General features: G+C 46.8%; 1 protein-coding gene across 1 annotated transcript in view; it reads right to left on the bottom strand.

The window, feature by feature from the left end:
• lekr1 (Leucine-, glutamate- and lysine-rich protein 1) overlaps positions 1 to 18,003 on the bottom strand; it is a 171,804-nt gene that overhangs the window by 148,463 nt on the left and 5,338 nt on the right. Inside the window, exon 2 of the mRNA XM_065024974.1 lies at positions 14,558 to 14,634. Coding sequence (XP_064881046.1) covers positions 14,558 to 14,634 — 77 coding nt within the window. The remainder of the gene's footprint in view (positions 1 to 14,557; positions 14,635 to 18,003) is intronic.

Below are 18,003 nucleotides of genomic sequence, written 5' to 3'. Positions count from 1 at the left end.
TCCCATCCTACCCTATTATGTTCGATCTTACCCTATCGAACCCTACCCTAACCTAGGGTAGAATAGGATAGGGTAGAGTAGGTTAGGATATGGTTAGGTAGAGCAGGGTAGAATAGGGTAGAATAGGGGTAGGCCCTATCCTATCCCACCCTACCCTATCCTACACTACCCTTTCCTACCCTACCCTATCCAATACTACCCCATCCTACCCTACTCTACCTTATCCTACCCAATCCTACCCTACCCTACTCTAACTTACTCTATCATATACTACCCTATCCTAACCTAACCTACCCTACTGTATTCTCCCCTATCCTACCTACCATATCCTATCCTACCCAACCCTACCCTTCCATATCCTATCTACCCTACTCTACCCTTCCCTATCATACCTTATCCTATCCTACCCTATCATATTATATCCTAACCAACCCTACCATTTTCTACCCTGTCCTACCTTATACTATTCTACCCGATCCTATCCTACTCTACTCTATTCTCCCCTAATCTAAACTACCCCACCCTATCCAACCCTATCCTACTCTATTCTTCCCTATTCTACCTAATCATATCCTACCCTACCCTTTCCAACCGTATCCTATCCTATCTACCGTACCCAACCCTACCATATCCAACCCAACCCTACCCTATCTTGCTCTATCCTATCTTATCATATGCTATGCTACCCTACCCTATCATATCCTATCCTTCTCTACCCTACCATATCCTACCCTATCTTATCATATCTCACCCTCAACATATCAATACAGTTGACCCATCTAGCTCCCCACAACAGCCACCACGCCTCTCCATATCTGCACACTACCAGTTACAACCCAGTTACAACCTGCCCACCCAATCCAGCCATTAAATCTCAACCATAAATACCAAATTGAACCCCTCCATCTTTACTATCTGTCCTAAATACAACTCAGTGGCGGCTGGTGGGAGGAGCTATAGGAGGACAGGCTCATTGTGTTGGAATAAATGGAACGGTATCAAACACATCAAACATATTCCAGCATTACAATGAGCCCATCCTCCAATAGCTACTCCCACCAGCCTCCATTTCTACAACTGTCCATGTACCCGCCATTACTAAAACCAAATCAAGACCCCCTGCAGCTTCCCGTAAATTCAACACATCCCAAATCGCCTCCCCCCCTCTCCACATCCTCTTCTACCCCTCTACCCTTACACACACACCCGTCCCCATCCCTGTCCCCAACTGACTGCACATATAAATCTTGTTAGAGATTCCATGATGGGGTCACAGGCACTTAGGGGTTTTTAGCTGCCTGATGGATTATGGCGCTAACCCTGAAATTGTCTTTGCGGTTTAATCAACTCATGTTATTATGGGCCTGGAATTTAGAGAAAAACCCACTAAAACCAAAGACCTCATCCCATCTACCATAGTGCCCTTTGTTTTGTTAGGGGCCAGTTTTGATACTCATCACTGTATCCTGCATCAACAGGTTGGCTGGACTTCATTAAAGACCCATACTTTATTCTACATTACTCCCTTTTTGTTTTACAAGGCCCTACTTCATAAACTTCCGTCTTATCTAACTTTGCTGTTGAAGTATAGACACCTGAGTTGCCTAACCCGTTCGTTCCTAGGGTCTCCACCGAGCTAGGTAAATCCACTTCTAGTTTTAATGCACCATATTGCTGGAACAAAATGCTGAATACATTTCATGCCGTTCAGTTTAAAGTATTGATTGGGGCGTATTCGTGGAGGAATGTAACTGTTTTTCTGGGTGATTTGTGATGTTAAATTTGTGCTTCCCATGACTGAGTTTTTGTATTTGAATGTGTATATACAGTATGTTTGGGTATAATGTGTATATTTATGTTGTATTATACATGGGCACATTTGTAAAAAGAAAACTTTAAAAACTTAGGTCTCAATGTGTTTTCCCTGTTAAAATAAAGGTTAAATAAACAATTCAAACGTTCTCACACACAACCTGAATCCTACTACCTCTTTTTAGAATCACATTTTCTCTCTTTGTATTCCTTTTGCTTTTCATCCATTTATTCTGTCTCTCTCGTTTTATACCCCCCTCCTCTTTTCTTTCTTTCTTTCTTTCTTTCTTTCTTTTTTTTCTCCCTCTCTCTCGTTTTCTCCTTCTCCCTCTGTGCATCACAGACAATGACAGATCACGCAAGCGTTTAAGAAGGGATTAAGTAGTTAATGATTTATCCTTGCTTTTTTCCTAATTTCCCTAAATGATGTCTTTGAGGCTGTGTGTGAGAGAGAGAGAGAGAGAGAGAGCATGCATGCATGTGTCTGTGAGTGTGTGTGTCTGAGCGAGACGGCGATTCGTGACTGCTGCTTTGTCGCCCCCCTGGTGCTCAGTGTTGCATGAAGCAACACATAGATTCCTCTCATCTGGACCCCACTGTGCCACACATCACACGAGACGAATGGAGGGAGGGACAGGGGACACTGGGGACACAGCAGAGTGGAAGATAGGAAGGAGAGATGAAGTGGTGTGGTAAAAGAGGGGACACAGCAAAATGGAGCAAGTGTGTGTGTGTGTGTGTGTGTGTGTGTGTGTGTGTGTCTGTGTGTGTGTGTGTGTGTGTGTGACTGTGTGTGTGTGTCTGTGTGTGTGTGTGTCTGTGTGTGTGTGTGTGTGTGTGTGTGACTGTGTGTGTGTGTGTGTGTCTGTGTGTGTGTGTGTCTGTGTGTGTGTGTGACTGCGTGTGTGACTGTGTGTGTGTGACTGTGTGTGTGTGACTGTGTGTGTGACTGTGTGTGTGTGTGTGTGTTTGTGTGACTGTGTGTGTGTGTGTGACTGTGTGTGTGACTGTGTGTGTGTGTGTGTGTGTGTGTGTGTGTGTGTGTGTGTGTGTGTGTGTGTGTGTGTGTTGCTGGGTACAAAGGGGTGAATGTGGGTTACAGTAGACAGTGGAAAAGGTAGGTGCAGTCAGAGGGTGAGACAGGGGGAAGCAAGGCTAGGGGTCCAGCAGAGACACAACAGAGAGGGGAAGGGTGGGGGTAAAGAGAAGGAGGGGGAGTGAGGGAGAGGGAGACCGGGTGCATGTTTGACGCCTGGCTGAGTAGCCCTGTGTTCCTGCTTCTCTCACTGCCTCCTTGCCTCTTTGCGTGGGAGCAGGGAAAGGGCAGTCGCAGGGAAAGAATCACCTTTGGCTGCATGTCAGCCCCGCTCGACAGATGACCACGCATCAGATCACTCACTCACACAGAGCACAGCACGGAAACAAACAGGCAGGAGCAGACAGGGGCAGTTAGCAACTACAGACAGTAACTATCTGTCATCTACTTGTCTGTATGAGCAGTGACCTCAGAGAGAGCGAGAGAGCGAGCAATGTTAACACATGCCAATAAAGCCCTTGAATTGAATTAAATTGAATTGAGAGAGAGAGAGAGCTGGTCCTGGGGCTCTGTTCACAAACACAAACAGACCCCACAGAGCCCCAGGACAGCAACACAATTAAACAAAAGGATAATTACTTGACACGTAGTAAATAAGTAACAAAAAAACTGAGCAAACTAGAAAGCTATTTGGCAATAAACAGAGAGAACACAGTGGCAGAAAACCTGACCACTGTGACTGACCCAAACTTAAGGAAAGCTTTGACGATATACAGACTCAGTGAGCATAGAGTAAGCTTTATATAACTAGGCAAGTCAGTTAAGAACAAATTCTTATTTACAAGGACGGCCGACAGGGGAACAGTGGGTTAACTGCCTTGTTCAGGGGAAAACCGACAGATTTTGACCTTGTCAGCTCAGAGATTCGATTCAGCAACCTTTCGCTTGGCCTAACACTCTACCCTAACACTCTAACTGGCCTAACACTCTAACTGGCCTAACACTCTAACTGGCCTAACAATCTAACTGGCCTAACACTCTAACTGGCCTAACAATCTAACTGGCCTAACACTCTACCCTAACACTCTACCCTAACACTCTAAATGGCCTAACACTCTAACTGGCCTAACACTCTAACTGGCCTAACAATCTAACTGGCCTAACACTCTAACTGGCCTAACAATCTAACTGGCCTAACACTCTACCCTAACACTCTACCCTAACACTCTAACTGGCCTAACACTCTATCCTAACACTCTAACTGGCCTAACACTCTGGCCTAACACTCTACCCTAACACTCTAACTGGCCTAACACTCTAACCTAACATTCTAACTGGCCTAACACTCTAACTGGCCTAACAATCTAACTGGCCTAACACTCTACCCTAACACTCTATCCTAACACTCTAACTGGCCTAACAATCTAACTGGCCTAACACTCTACCCTAACACTCTAACTGGCCTAACACTCTGGCCTAACACTCTACCCTAACACTCTAACTGGCCTAACACTCTAACCTAACATTCTAACTGGCCTAACACTCTAACTGGCCTAACAATCTAACTGGCCTAACACTCTACCCTAACACTCTACCCTAACACTCTAACTGGCCTAACACTCTAACTGGCCTAACACTCTACCCTAACACTCTACCCTAACACTCTAACTGGCCTAACACTCTACCCTAACACTCTAACTGGCCTAACACTCTACCCTAACACTCTAACTGGCCTAACACTCTACCCTAACACTCTAACTAGCCTAACACTCTAACTGGCCTAACACTCTAACCTAACACTCTAACTGGCCTAACACTCTAACTGGCCTAACACTCTAACTGGCCTAACACTCTAACTGGCCTAACACTCTAACTGGCCTAACACTCTAACCACTAGCCTCAATAGCTTTGCTGAGAAAGGTCGACATAGCCGGTCTTCTCTGGAGAGCCAGGTCTGCCTATGTGCACACCATTTTAGAGACACATATTTCCCTCAGATTACACCGATCCACAAATAATTAGAAAACTCCCATATCTACTGGGTGAAATACCACTGTGTGCCATTCAGCAGAAAGATGTGTGACTGGGCAACTTTTTGCCCATAGTATAACATTTGAAATGTCATTATTGTTTTGGAACTTTTGTGAGTGTAATGGGTGAAACTGAACGAACACACCCTCACCTAATCAGCTTAACTCATCAGCTCATGTCACAGAGGAAGGCTGGGACACCTGTGGAGAGCAACATAGCACCTACAGTACTGGCATTAAACCCTGTAGGACCTACAGGACTGACACTATACCCTACAAGACTGACACTATACCCGACAGGACTGACACTATACCCTACAGGACTGACAATATACCCTACAGGACTGGCATTAAACCCTGTAGGACCTACAGGACTGACACTATACCCTGAAGGACCAACAGGACTGACACTGTACCCTACAGGACTAACACTATACCCTGCAAGACTGACACTATACCCTGCAGGACTGACACTATACCCTACAGGACTGACAATATACCCTGCAGGACTGACACTATACCCTACAGGACTGACACTATACCCTACAGGACCTACAGGACTGACACTATACCCTACAGGACTGACACTATACCCTACAGGACTGACAATATACCCTACAGGACTGACAATATACCCTACAGGACTGACACTATACCCTACAGGACCTACAGGACTGACACTATACCCTACAGGGCCTACAGGACTGACACTATACCCTACAGGACCGACACAAAACCCTGCAGGACCTACAGTACTGACACTATACCATACAGGACTAACACTATACCCTGCAGGACTGACACTATACCCTACAGGACTGACACTATACCCTACAGGACTGACACTCTACCCTACAGCACCTACAGGACTGATACTATACCCTACAGGACCTACAGGACCGACACTATACCCTACAGGACTGGCACTATACCCTACAGGACCTACAGGACTGACACTATACCCTGAAGGACCTACAGGACTGGCACTATACCCTGAATGACCTACAGGACTGACACTGTACCCTACCGGACTGACACTATACCCTACAGGACTGAAACTATACCCTACAGGACTGATACTATACCCTACAGGACTGATACTATACCCTACAGGACCTACAGGACTGACACTATACCCTACAGGACTGACATTATACCCTGAAGGACCTACAGGACTCTGACACTATACCCTGAAGGACCTAAAGGACTGACACTATACCCTGAAGGACCTACAGGACTGACACTGTACCCTACAGGACTGGCACTATACCCTACAGGACCTACAGAACTGACACTATACCCTGAAGGACCTACAGGACTGACACTATACCCTGAAGGACTGACACTGTACCCTACAGGACTGACACTATAACCTACAGGACTGACACTATACACTGCAGGACTGACACTATATCCTGCAGGACTGATACTGTACCCTACCCTACTGTACCCTACCGGACCTTCAGGGCTGACACTATACCCTAAAGGACTGACACCATACCCTGCAGGACCTACAGGACTGACACTATACCCTGCTGGATGGACAGGACTGACACTATACCCTACAGGACCAACAGGACTGACACTATACCCTGCAGGACCTACAGGACTGACACTAAACCCTGCAGGACGGACAGGACTGACACTATACCCTACAGGACCTACAGGACTGACACTATACCCTGCAGGACCTACAGGACTGACACTATACCCTGCAGGACCTTCAGGACTGACACTATACCCTGCAGGACCTAGAGGACTGACACTATACCCTGAAGGACCTACAGGACTCTGACACTATACCCTGAAGGACCTACAGGACTGACACTATACCCTGAAGGACCTACAGGACTGACACTGTACCCTACAGGACTGGCACTATACCCTACAGGACCTACAGAACTGACACTATACCCTGAAGGACTGACACTGTACCCTACAGGACTGACACTATACCCTGCAGGACCTACAGGACTGACACTAAACCCTGCAGGACGGACAGGACTGACACTATACCCTACAGGACCTACAGGACTGATACTATACCCTACAGGACCTATAGGACTGACACTATACCCTACAGGACTCGCACTATACCCTGCAGGACCTAGAGGACTGACACTATACCCTGAAGGACCTACAGGACTCTGACACTATACCCTGAAGGACCTACAGGACTGACACTATACCCTGAAGGACCTACAGGACTGACACTGTACCCTACAGGACTGGCACTATACCCTACAGGACCTACAGAACTGACACTATACCCTGAAGGACCTACAGGACTGACACTATACCCTGAAGGACTGACACTGTACCCTACAGGACTGACACTATAACCTACAGGACTGACACTATACACTGCAGGACTGACACTATATCCTGCTGGACTGATACTGTACCCTACCCTACTGTACCCTACCGGACCTTCAGGGCTGACACTATACCCTAAAGGACTGACACCATACCCTGCAGGACCTACAGGACTGACACTATACCCTGCTGGATGGACAGGACTGACACTATACCCTACAGGACCTACAGGACTGACACTATACCCTGCAGGACCTACAGGACTGACACTAAACCCTGCAGGACGGACAGGACTGACACTATACCCTACAGGACCTACAGGACTGACACTATACCCTGCAGGACCTACAGGACTGACACTATACCCTGCAGGACCTTCAGGACTGACACTATACCCTGCAGGACCTACAGGACTGATACTGTACCCTGCAGGACCTACAGGACTGACACTATACCCTACAGGACCTACAGGACTGACACTATACCCTACAGGACTGATACTATACCCTGCAGGACTGAAACTATACCCTACATGACCTACAGGACTGACACTATACCCTACAGGACTGGCACTATACCCTGCAGGACCTACAGGACTGACACTATACCCTGCAGGACCTACAGGACTGACACTATACGCTGCAGGACCTACAGGACTGACACTATACCCTACAGGACCTACAGGACTGGCACTATACCCTGCAGGACTGACACTATACCCTGCAGGACTGACACTATACCCTACAGGACCTACAGGACTGACACTATACCCTACAGGACTGACACTATACCCTGCAGGACCTACAGGACTGACACTATACCCTGCAGGACTGACACTATACCCTACAGGACCTACAGGACTGACACTATACCCTACAGGACTGACACTATACCCTGCAGGACCTACAGGACTGGCACTATACCCTGCAGGACTGACACTATACCCTACAGGACCTACAGGACTGACACTATACCCTACAGGACTGACACTATACCCTGCAGGACTGGCACTATACCCTGCAGGACTGACACTATACCCTACATGACTGACAGAGCTGATAGAGCTGATATACATTAGAGGAGGGGTAGAGGCACATGAGAGAGAGGGAATAAACTAGAGAAATAAAGAGAAAGACAGACAAAGTGAGAGTGAGTGGAATGGAGAGAGACAGGGAGATGTGGAGAAAGAGACTCACAGAGAGATGGGGCGGGGTGGGGGGCTACACTAATCATAGTGAACACATAACACAAGTGCTACCATTATCCCCTGACCTCCTGAGGTACGAAAGAGGAAGAAGGAGGAGTGTGTCTGGTTTTAAACTATCCATTATTCAGAGATGGAGGGAGCGAGGGATGGAGAGAGGGAGAGAGAGAGAGAGGGAGAGGGAGAGGGAGAGAGAGAGAGAGGCACCATGGTGTGGCTCAGTGGGACCTCCTGTGTGTCTCTCTTCTCTCTCTGGAAGAGTTTGCCACGCTCACATGAAAAATGGATGGATGGAAGGTGAACGAGAGGAAAAGAGATCTCCTTTGGGTGGTCAACAGACAGAGGCACGGAAAGGCGGGGAAAAGACAGGAGGAATCTACCTGTGTTTGTAAACACGGAGCAGAACAGAGAGAGGGAGAGAAAGTTTACTTCTGTACCACTTCATAGACAGATCATGTCAGGGTGACTTTGCTAAACTCTACAGTCTGCATGATCTAACACAGTGAATTGTATAGCACTCTGTAGGCAATCGACAGTATATCACCGTAGAGTTGACATTTCGATGGTCTGATGGTCCTGTATGAATACATAAAGTATAGTTCTACGTAATGTGTCATGTATAGCATAGACCTATAGCAAGTGATGCATGCCATAATCAAGGTGATCACTCATACTGAGCCTGTCTGTGACCCTGACCTGACTAGAGGCCTGGGAGTGGAATTCAGTCTCTCCTCCCAACCCTTCCGTGACCCGTTTAGATACACACCCAGACACAGAGTGCAGGGGGCAGCCAAGGGGTAAAACACAACACGCTATCTAAATGTGCTAGCTAGCTAACTCTACTCCTCATCAATTATCCATGAGCCAAGGAGAAACAAGTCCTGCATGTCTGTGCTGCTCTAACGTACTAAGGTACTGGTTTACCAACAGGTGCTGCTCTAACGTACTAAGGTACTGGTTTACCAACAGGTGCTGCTCTAACGTACTAAGGTACTGGTTTACCAACAGGTGCTGCTCTAACGTACTAAGGTACTGGTTTACCAACAGGTGCTGCTCTAACGTACTAAGGTACTGGTTTACCAACAGGTGCTGCTCTAACGTACTAAGGTACTGGTTTACCAACAGGTGCTGCTCTAACGTACTACGGTACTGGTTTACCAACAGGTGCTGCTCTAACATACTAAGGTACTGGTTTACCAACAGGTGCTGCTCTAACGTACTACGGTACTGGTTTACCAACAGGTGCTGCTCTAACGTACTTACTGGTTTACCAACAGGTGCTGCTCTAACGTACTACGGTTTACCAACAGGTGCTGCTTAACGTACCAACAGGTGCTGCTCTAACGTGGTTTACCAACAGGTGCTGCTCTAACGTACTAAGGTACTGGTTTACCAACAGGTGCTGCTCTAACGTACTAAGGTACTGGTTTACCAACAGGTGCTGCTCTAACCAACAGGTGTTGCTCTAACGTACTAAGGTACTGGTTTACCAACAGGTGCTGCTCTAACGTACTAAAGGTACTGGTTTACCAACAGGTGCTGCTCTAACGTACTAAGGTACTGGTTTACCAACAGGTGCTGCTCTAACGTACTACGGTACTGGTTTACCAACAGGTGCTGCTCTAACGTACTAAGGTACTGGTTTACCAACAGGTGCTGCTCTAACGTACTACGGTACTGGTTTACCAACAGGTGCTGCTCTAACGTACTAAGGTACTGGTTTACCAACAGGTGCTGCTCTAACGTACTACGGTACTGGTTTACCAGGTGCTGCTCTAACGTAATAAGGTACTGGTTTACCAACAGGTGCTGCTCTAACGTACTACGGTACTGGTTTACCAACAGGTGCTGCTCTAACGTACTACGGTACTGGTTTACCAACAGGTGCTGCTCTAACGTACTGGTTTACCAACAGGTGCTGCTCTAACGTACTAAGGTACTGGTTTACCAACAGGTGCTGCTCTAACGTACTAAGGTACTGGTTTACCAACAGGTGCTGCTCTAACGTACTAAGGTACTGGTTTACCAACAGGTGCTGCTCTAACGTACTACGGTACTGGTTTACCAACAGGTGCTGCTCTAACGTACTAAGGTACTGGTTTACCAACGGGTGCTGCTCTAACGTACTACGGTACTGGTTTACCAACGGGTGCTGCTCTAACGTAATAAGGTACTGGTTTACCAACGGGTGCTGCTCTAACGTACTACGGTACTGGTTTACCAACGGGTGCTGCTCTAACGTACTAAGGTACTGGTTTACCAACAGGTGCTGCTCTAACGTACCACGGTACTGGTTTACCAACAGGTGCTGCTCTAACGTACTAAGGTACCTAGTTTACCAACAGGTGCTGCTGTAACGTACTAAGGTACTGGTTTACCAACAGGTGCTGCTCTAATGTACTAAGGTACTGGTTTACCAACAGGTGCTGCTCTAACGTACTAAGGTACTGGTTTACCAACAGGTGCTGCTCTAACGTACTAAGGTACTGGTTTACCAACAGGTGCTGCTCTAACGTACTAAGGTACTGGTTTACCAACAGGTGCTGCTCTAACGTACTAAGGTACTGGTTTACCAACAGGTGCTGCTCTAACATACTATGGTACTGGTTTACCAACAGGTGCTGCTCTAACGTACTAAGGTACTGGTTTACCAACAGGTGCTGCTCTAACGTACTAAGGTACTGGTTTACCAACAGGTGCTGCTCTAACGTACTACGGTACTGGTTTACCAACAGGTGCTGCTCTAACGTACTACGGTACTGGTTTACCAACAGGTGCTGCTCTAACGTACTAAGGTACTGGTTTACCAACAGGTGCTGCTCTAACGTACTACGGTACTGGTTTACTAACGGGTGCTGCTCTAACGTAATAAGGTACTGGTTTACCAACGGGTGCTGCTCTAACGTACTACGGTACTGGTTTACCAACGGGTGCTGCTCTAACGTACTACGGTACTGGTTTACCAACAGGTGCTGCTCTAACGTACCACGGTACTGGTTTACCAACAGGTGCTGCTCTAACGTACTAAGGTACTGGTTTACCAACAGGTGCTGCTCTAACGTACTAAGGTACTGGTTTACCAACAGGTGCTGCTCTAACGTACTAAGGTACTGGTTTACCAACAGGTGCTGCTCTAACGTACTAAGGTACTGGTTTACCAACAGGTGCTGCTCTAACGTACTAAGGTACTGGTTTACCAACAGGTGCTGCTCTAACGTACTACGGTACTGGTTTACCAACAGGTGCTGCTCTAACGTACTAAGGTACTGGTTTACCAACAGGTGCTGCTCTAACGTACTACTGTACTGGTTTACCAACGGGTGCTGCTCTAACGTAATAAGGTACTGGTTTACCAACAGGTGCTGCTCTAACGTACTACGGTACTGGTTTACCAACGGGTGCTGCTCTAACGTACTACGGTACTGGTTTACCAACAGGTGCTGCTCTAACGTACTAAGGTACTGGTTTACCAACAGGTGCTGCTCTAACGTACTAAGGTACTGGTTTACCAACAGGTGCTGCTCTAACGTACTAAGGTACTGGTTTACCAACAGGTGCTGCTCTAACGTACTAAGGTACTGGTTTACCAACAGGTGCTGCTCTAACATACTATGGTACTGGTTTACCAACAGGTGCTGCTCTAACGTACTAAGGTACTGGTTTACCAACAGGTGCTGCTCTAACGTACTAAGGTACTGGTTTACCAACAGGTGCTGCTCTAACGTACTAAGGTACTGGTTTACCAACAGGTGCTGCTCTAACGTACTACGGTACTGGTTTACCAACAGGTGCTGCTCTAACGTACTAAGGTACTGGTTTACCAACAGGTGCTGCTCTAACGTACTACGGTACTGGTTTACGAACAGGTGCTGCTCTAACGTACTAAGGTACTGGTTTACCAACGGGTGCTGCTCTAACGTACTACGGTACTGGTTTACCAACAGGTGCTGCTCTAACGTACTACGGTACTGGTTTACCAACAGGTGCTGCTCTAACGTACTACGGTACTGGTTTACCAACAGGTGCTGCTCTAACGTACTACGGTACTGGTTTACCAACAGGTGCTGCTCTAACGTACTACGGTACTGGTTTACCAACAGGTGCTGCTCTAACGTACTAAGGTACCTAGTTTACCAACAGGTGCTGCTCTAACGTACTAAGGTACTGGTTTACCAACAGGTGCTGCTCTAACGTACTAAGGTACTGGTTTACCAACAGGTGCTGCTCTAACGTACTACGGTACTGGTTTACCAACAGGTGCTGCTCTAACATACTAAGGTACTGGTTTACCAACAGGTGCTGCTCTAACGTAAGGCTCTGGATAAGAGCGTCTGCTAAATGACTTAAATGTAAATGTAAATGTAAATGTACTGGTTTACCAACAGGTGCTACTCTAACGTGCTAAGGTACCTAGTTTACCAACAGGTGCTGCCCTAACGTACTAAGGTACTGGTTTACCAACAGGTGCTGCTCTAACGTACTAAGGTACTGGTTTACCAACAGGTGCTGCTCTAACGTACTAAGGTACTGGTTTACCAACAGGTGCTGCTCTAACGTACTAAGGTACTGGTTTACCAACAGGTGCTGCTCTAACGTACTAAGGTACTGGTTTACCAACAGGTGCTGCTCTAACGTACTAAGGTACTGGTTTACCAACAGGTGCTGCTCTAACGTACTAAGGTACTAGTTTACCAACAGGTGCTGCTCTAACGTACTAAGGTACCTAGTTTACCAACAGGTGCTGCTCTAACGTACTAAGGTACTGGTTTACCAACAGGTGCTGCTCTAACGTACTACGGTACTGGTTTACCAACAGGTGCTGCTCTAACGTACTAAGGTACTGGTTTACCAACAGGTGCTGCTCTAACGTACTACGGTACTGGTTTACCAACAGGTGCTGCTCTAACGTACTACGGTACTGGTTTACCAACAGGTGCTGCTCTAACGTACTAAGGTACTGGTTTACCAACAGGTGCTGCTCTAACGTACTAAGGTACTGGTTTACCAACAGGTGCTGCCCTAACGTACTAAGGTACCTCGTTTACCAACAGGTGCTACTCTAACCTAGTTTACCAACAATTTAAGAAATGGTGTTATTTCTACCATGCTGTGATGGATTCTTGCTGCTGTCTTGTCATTATTAACAGCACCAATGGTTTAATTAATAACCACAGAATGAAAACAAGGCAATTAGCACATATAAAGGTGGCAAGTAATTTCAAATAATAGCATTTAAAAATGAAAATAAAAACAGAATAGATAGGCCTATCACTTTGTGACAGCTGTCATAAGCACAGAGGAGTTTAGAAGTGTGTGTGCTGTGTGATCTCCCTCTCAGCGGTCCACCGTTAAACCACTGTGCAGACCCCCACGTCCCCAGGCTTAACAGCACTATGGGCATGTTATTTCACCCCTTATTATTCCCACATTGGCACATGTTGTCTGTTCAGCTTTGTTTTTTTGTTTTTCATTCGTTTATTTTTTTCTCTATCCAATAAATGGAGCTGAAGTCTTCTTCACAGGGGTCTAAGCCCAGAACATCCAGTATTTTACAAGCTGATTGAAATCTAAGTGGAGGGAGAGGGATGGGTAGAGAGAGAGAGAGAGAGAGAGAGAGAGAGAGAGGTGGAACTCTGCCATAAAATCGCACGATTAAAATAGGATAACCCAGTTTCCCAGAGCCTCTCCTTTGTGTGGTGAGACGGGGAGGAGGGGGCAGGGGGGGACAGGCTGTCTGTCTGTGGGCACGGAATGGCCACTCTCACACTGTGGTCGGGTTCCATTGTTGTTCACAGCTACCTCTAATTCTCTCTGGGAACATCCGGAAACTGACAGAAGAGACAAACAGGCGGTGCACACAGGGCTGCGAAGGGCAACATTACAACGGGAATCACTCCAGAAAGGAAGGAGACTGTGTGTGTGTGTGTGTGTGTAGGTGTGTGTGTGTGTGTGTAGTGTGTAGTGTGTGTGTGTGTGTGTGTGTGTGTGTGTAGTGTGTGTAGTGTGTGTAGTGTGTGTAGTGTGTGTGTGTGTGTAGTGTGTGTGTAGTGTGTGTGTGTGTGTAGTGTGTGTGTGTGTGTGTGTGTGTGTAGTGTGTGTGTGTAGTGTGTGTTTGTGTGTGTGTGGTGTGTGTGTGTGTGTGTGTAGTATGTGAAGTACCTGTTGTATTTCCTCTGGGAGAGGGTAGTAGGGAATGTGTAGGCCCATCTCCTCTCTCTCCACAGACTCTCTCTCTCCTGTGATGATACAATGATATGGGGCAAAATGAATCAACATGCAAACTGTGTTTTACTGTATCTTAAATAGAATTGTCAGGACGTCATGCATACGGAACTATGAACGGCACTGATGCAAAGGCCTTGTCTCAAACCTCAGACTTTAAGGTTGATATACTGTAAAGTTACAGAGTAAAGGTTGAGGTGGTCCTGTGGGGAGGGGTTCACCCCAGTCCTAAAGCTAATGAGACCAGACTGGTCTGTCAGTGGGCCTATGCATTGTATGTTGTTACATGATGAAAGTGGTTCATGTCTGAGGTGACTGGGAGGGTAAATCAAGAGCAATGTGTTTCGAGGTTTTTGGGCCAATGAGGTTTCTGCGTTATGATGCGTTTACATGACTCTACAACATGACATGGCAGCCATGTTGGATCCCCATTTAAAGTGGAACTGACATCGTTTCAGCAACATGAAATCGTATTAAAATCTGTACACCCGGGAAGAATAGGTCACCTCTTCCGTTTGACCTTCTGACAAGGGAGCACTTAGATATGCTTGTTTTCATAAATGCTCGGGAATTACGTATAGTAAGGCATTCGTGAAACGTTTGTTGTAACATGTCAACTTAAAAGGTGTTTTTGCGCTGGATGGATCACCGGCGCGGTTCAAGGCAGCATCGCTGTGTGGTGCTCTCAACATGTATTGAGGTTGAGTAGCCAGCCGAGGCTACTACTGAAACGTCTCTGTAAAAGGCCGAGTAGCCAGCCGAGGCTACTTTACTGAAACGTCTCTGTAAAAGGCCGAGTAGCCAGCCGAGGCTACTACTGAAACGTCTCTGTAAAAGGCCGAGTAGCCAGCCGAGGCTACTACTGAAACGTCTCGGTAAAAGGCCGAGTAGCCAGCCAAGGCTACTACTGAAATGTCTCGGTAAAAGGCCGAGTAGCCAGCCAAGGCTACTACTGAAACGTCTCGGTAAAAGGCTACTAGTAAACCCAGCCCAGGCTACTAATGAAACGTCTCGGTAAAGGCCGGCAGAGGCTAGCCAGCCTCGAGGCTACTACTGAAACGTCTCGGTAAAAGGCCGAGTAGCCAGCCGAGGCTACTACTGAAACGTCTCGGTAAAAGGCTGAGTACCCAGCCGAGGCTACTACTGAAACGTCTCGGTAAAAGGCCGAGTAGCCAGCCGAGGCTACTACTGAAACGTCTCGGGAAAAGGCCGAGTACCCAGCCGAGGCTACTACTGAAACGTCTCGGTAAAAGGCCGAGTAGCCAGCCGAGGCTACTACTGAAACGTCTCGGTAAAAGGCCGAGTAGCCAGCCGAGGCTACTACTGAAACGTCTCGGTAAAAGGCCTACATGTTTCTCCTTTGCATGTTGTTTTGTTGCAGGTTTTTGTTATTTCCAACCTTTAAAAACAGAAGCCAGTCTGCAACATTCTAGTAACCTATGTGTCTGTACAACATTCTAGTAGCCTGGCTAGGACTGTAGAATGTGTCTGTACAACATTCTAGTAGCCTGGCTAGGACTGTAGAATGTGTCTGTACAACATTCTAGTAGCCTGGCTAGGACTGTAGAATGTGTCTGTACAACATTCTAGTAGCCTGGCTAGGACTGTAGAATGTGTCTGTACAACATTCTAGTAGCCTGGCTAGGACTGTAGAATGGGTCTGTACAACATTCTAGTAGCCTGGCTAGGACTGTAGAATGGGTCTGTACAACATTCTAGTAGCCTGGCTAGGACTGTAGAATGTGTCTGTACAACATTCTAGTAGCCTGGCTAGGACTGTAGAATGGGTCTGTACAACATTCTAGTAGCCTGGCTAGGACTGTAGAATGTGTCTGTACAACATTCTAGTAGCCTGGCTAGGACTGTAGAATGGGTCTGTACAACATTCTAGTAGCCTGGCTAGGACTGTAGAATGGGTCTGTACAACATTCTAGTAGCCTGGCTAGGACTGTAGAATGTGTCTGTACAACATTCTAGTAGCCTGGCTAGGACTGTAGAATGTGTCTGTACAACATTCTAGTAGCCTGGCTAGGACTGTAGAATGTGTCTGTACAACATTCTAGTAGCCTGGCTAGGACTGTAGAATGTGTCTGTACAACATTCTAGTAGCCTGGCTAGGACTGTAGAATGGTCTGTACAACATTCTAGTAGCCTGGCTAGGACTGTAGAATGTGTCTGTACAACATTCTAGTAGCCTGGCTAGGACTGTAGAATGTGTCTGTACAACATTCTACTAACCTGGCTAGGACTGTAGAATGTGTCTGTACAACATTCTAGTAGCCTGGCTAGGACTGTAGAATGGTCTGTACAACATTCTAGTAGCCTGGCTAGGACTGTAGAATGGGTCTGTACAACATTCTAGTAACCTGGCTAGGACTGTAGAATGGGTCTGTACAACATTCTAGTAGCCTGGCTAGGACTGTAGAATGTGTCTGTACAACATTCTAGTAGCCTGGCTAGGACTGTAGAATGTGTCTGTACAACATTCTAGTAGCCTGGCTAGGACTGTAGAATGGGTCTGTACAACATTCTAGTAGCCTGGCTAGGACTGTAGAATGTGTCTGTACAACATTCTAGTAACCTGGCTAGGACTGTAGAATGGGTCTGTACAACATTCTAGTAGCCTGGCTAGGACTGTAGAATGTGTCTGTACAACATTCTAGTAGCCTGGCTAGGACTGTAGAATGGGTCTGTACAACATTCTAGTAGCCTGGCTAGGACTGTAGAATGTGTCTGTACAACATTCTAGTAGCCTGGCTAGGACTGTAGAATGGGTCTGTACAACATTCTAGTAGCCTGGCTAGGACTGTAGAATGTCTGTCTGTACAACATTCTAGTAGCCTGGCTAGGACTGTAGAATGTGTCTGTACAACATTCTAGTAGCCTGGCTAGGACTGTAGAATGTGTCTGTACAACATTCTAGTAGCCTGGCTAGGACTGTAGAATGGGTCTGTACAACATTCTAGTAGCCTGGCTAGGACTGTAGAATGTGTCTGTACAACATTCTAGTAGCCTGGCTAGGACTGTAGAATGTGTCTGTACAACATTCTAGTAGCCTGGCTAGGACTGTAGAATGTGTCTGTACAACATTCTAGTAGCCTGGCTAGGACTGTAGAATGGGTCTGTACAACATTCTAGTAGCCTGGCTAGGACTGTAGAATGTGTCTGTACAACATTCTAGTAGCCTGGCTAGGACTGTAGAATGGGTCTGTACAACATTCTAGTAGCCTGGCTAGGACTGTAGAATGTGTCTGTACAACATTCTAGTAGCCTGGCTAGGACTGTAGAATGGGTCTGTACAACATTCTAGTAGCCTGGCTAGGACTGTAGAATGTGTCTGTACAACATTCTAGTAACCTGGCTAGGACTGTAGAATGGGTCTG

Source organism: Oncorhynchus nerka, linkage group LG11, assembly GCF_034236695.1.
Source record: "Oncorhynchus nerka isolate Pitt River linkage group LG11, Oner_Uvic_2.0, whole genome shotgun sequence".
Classification (NCBI taxonomy): Eukaryota; Metazoa; Chordata; class Actinopteri; order Salmoniformes; family Salmonidae; genus Oncorhynchus; species Oncorhynchus nerka.
Note: the sequence above shows the minus strand (reverse complement) of the source record. Positions and strands in the feature narration are given on the sequence as shown.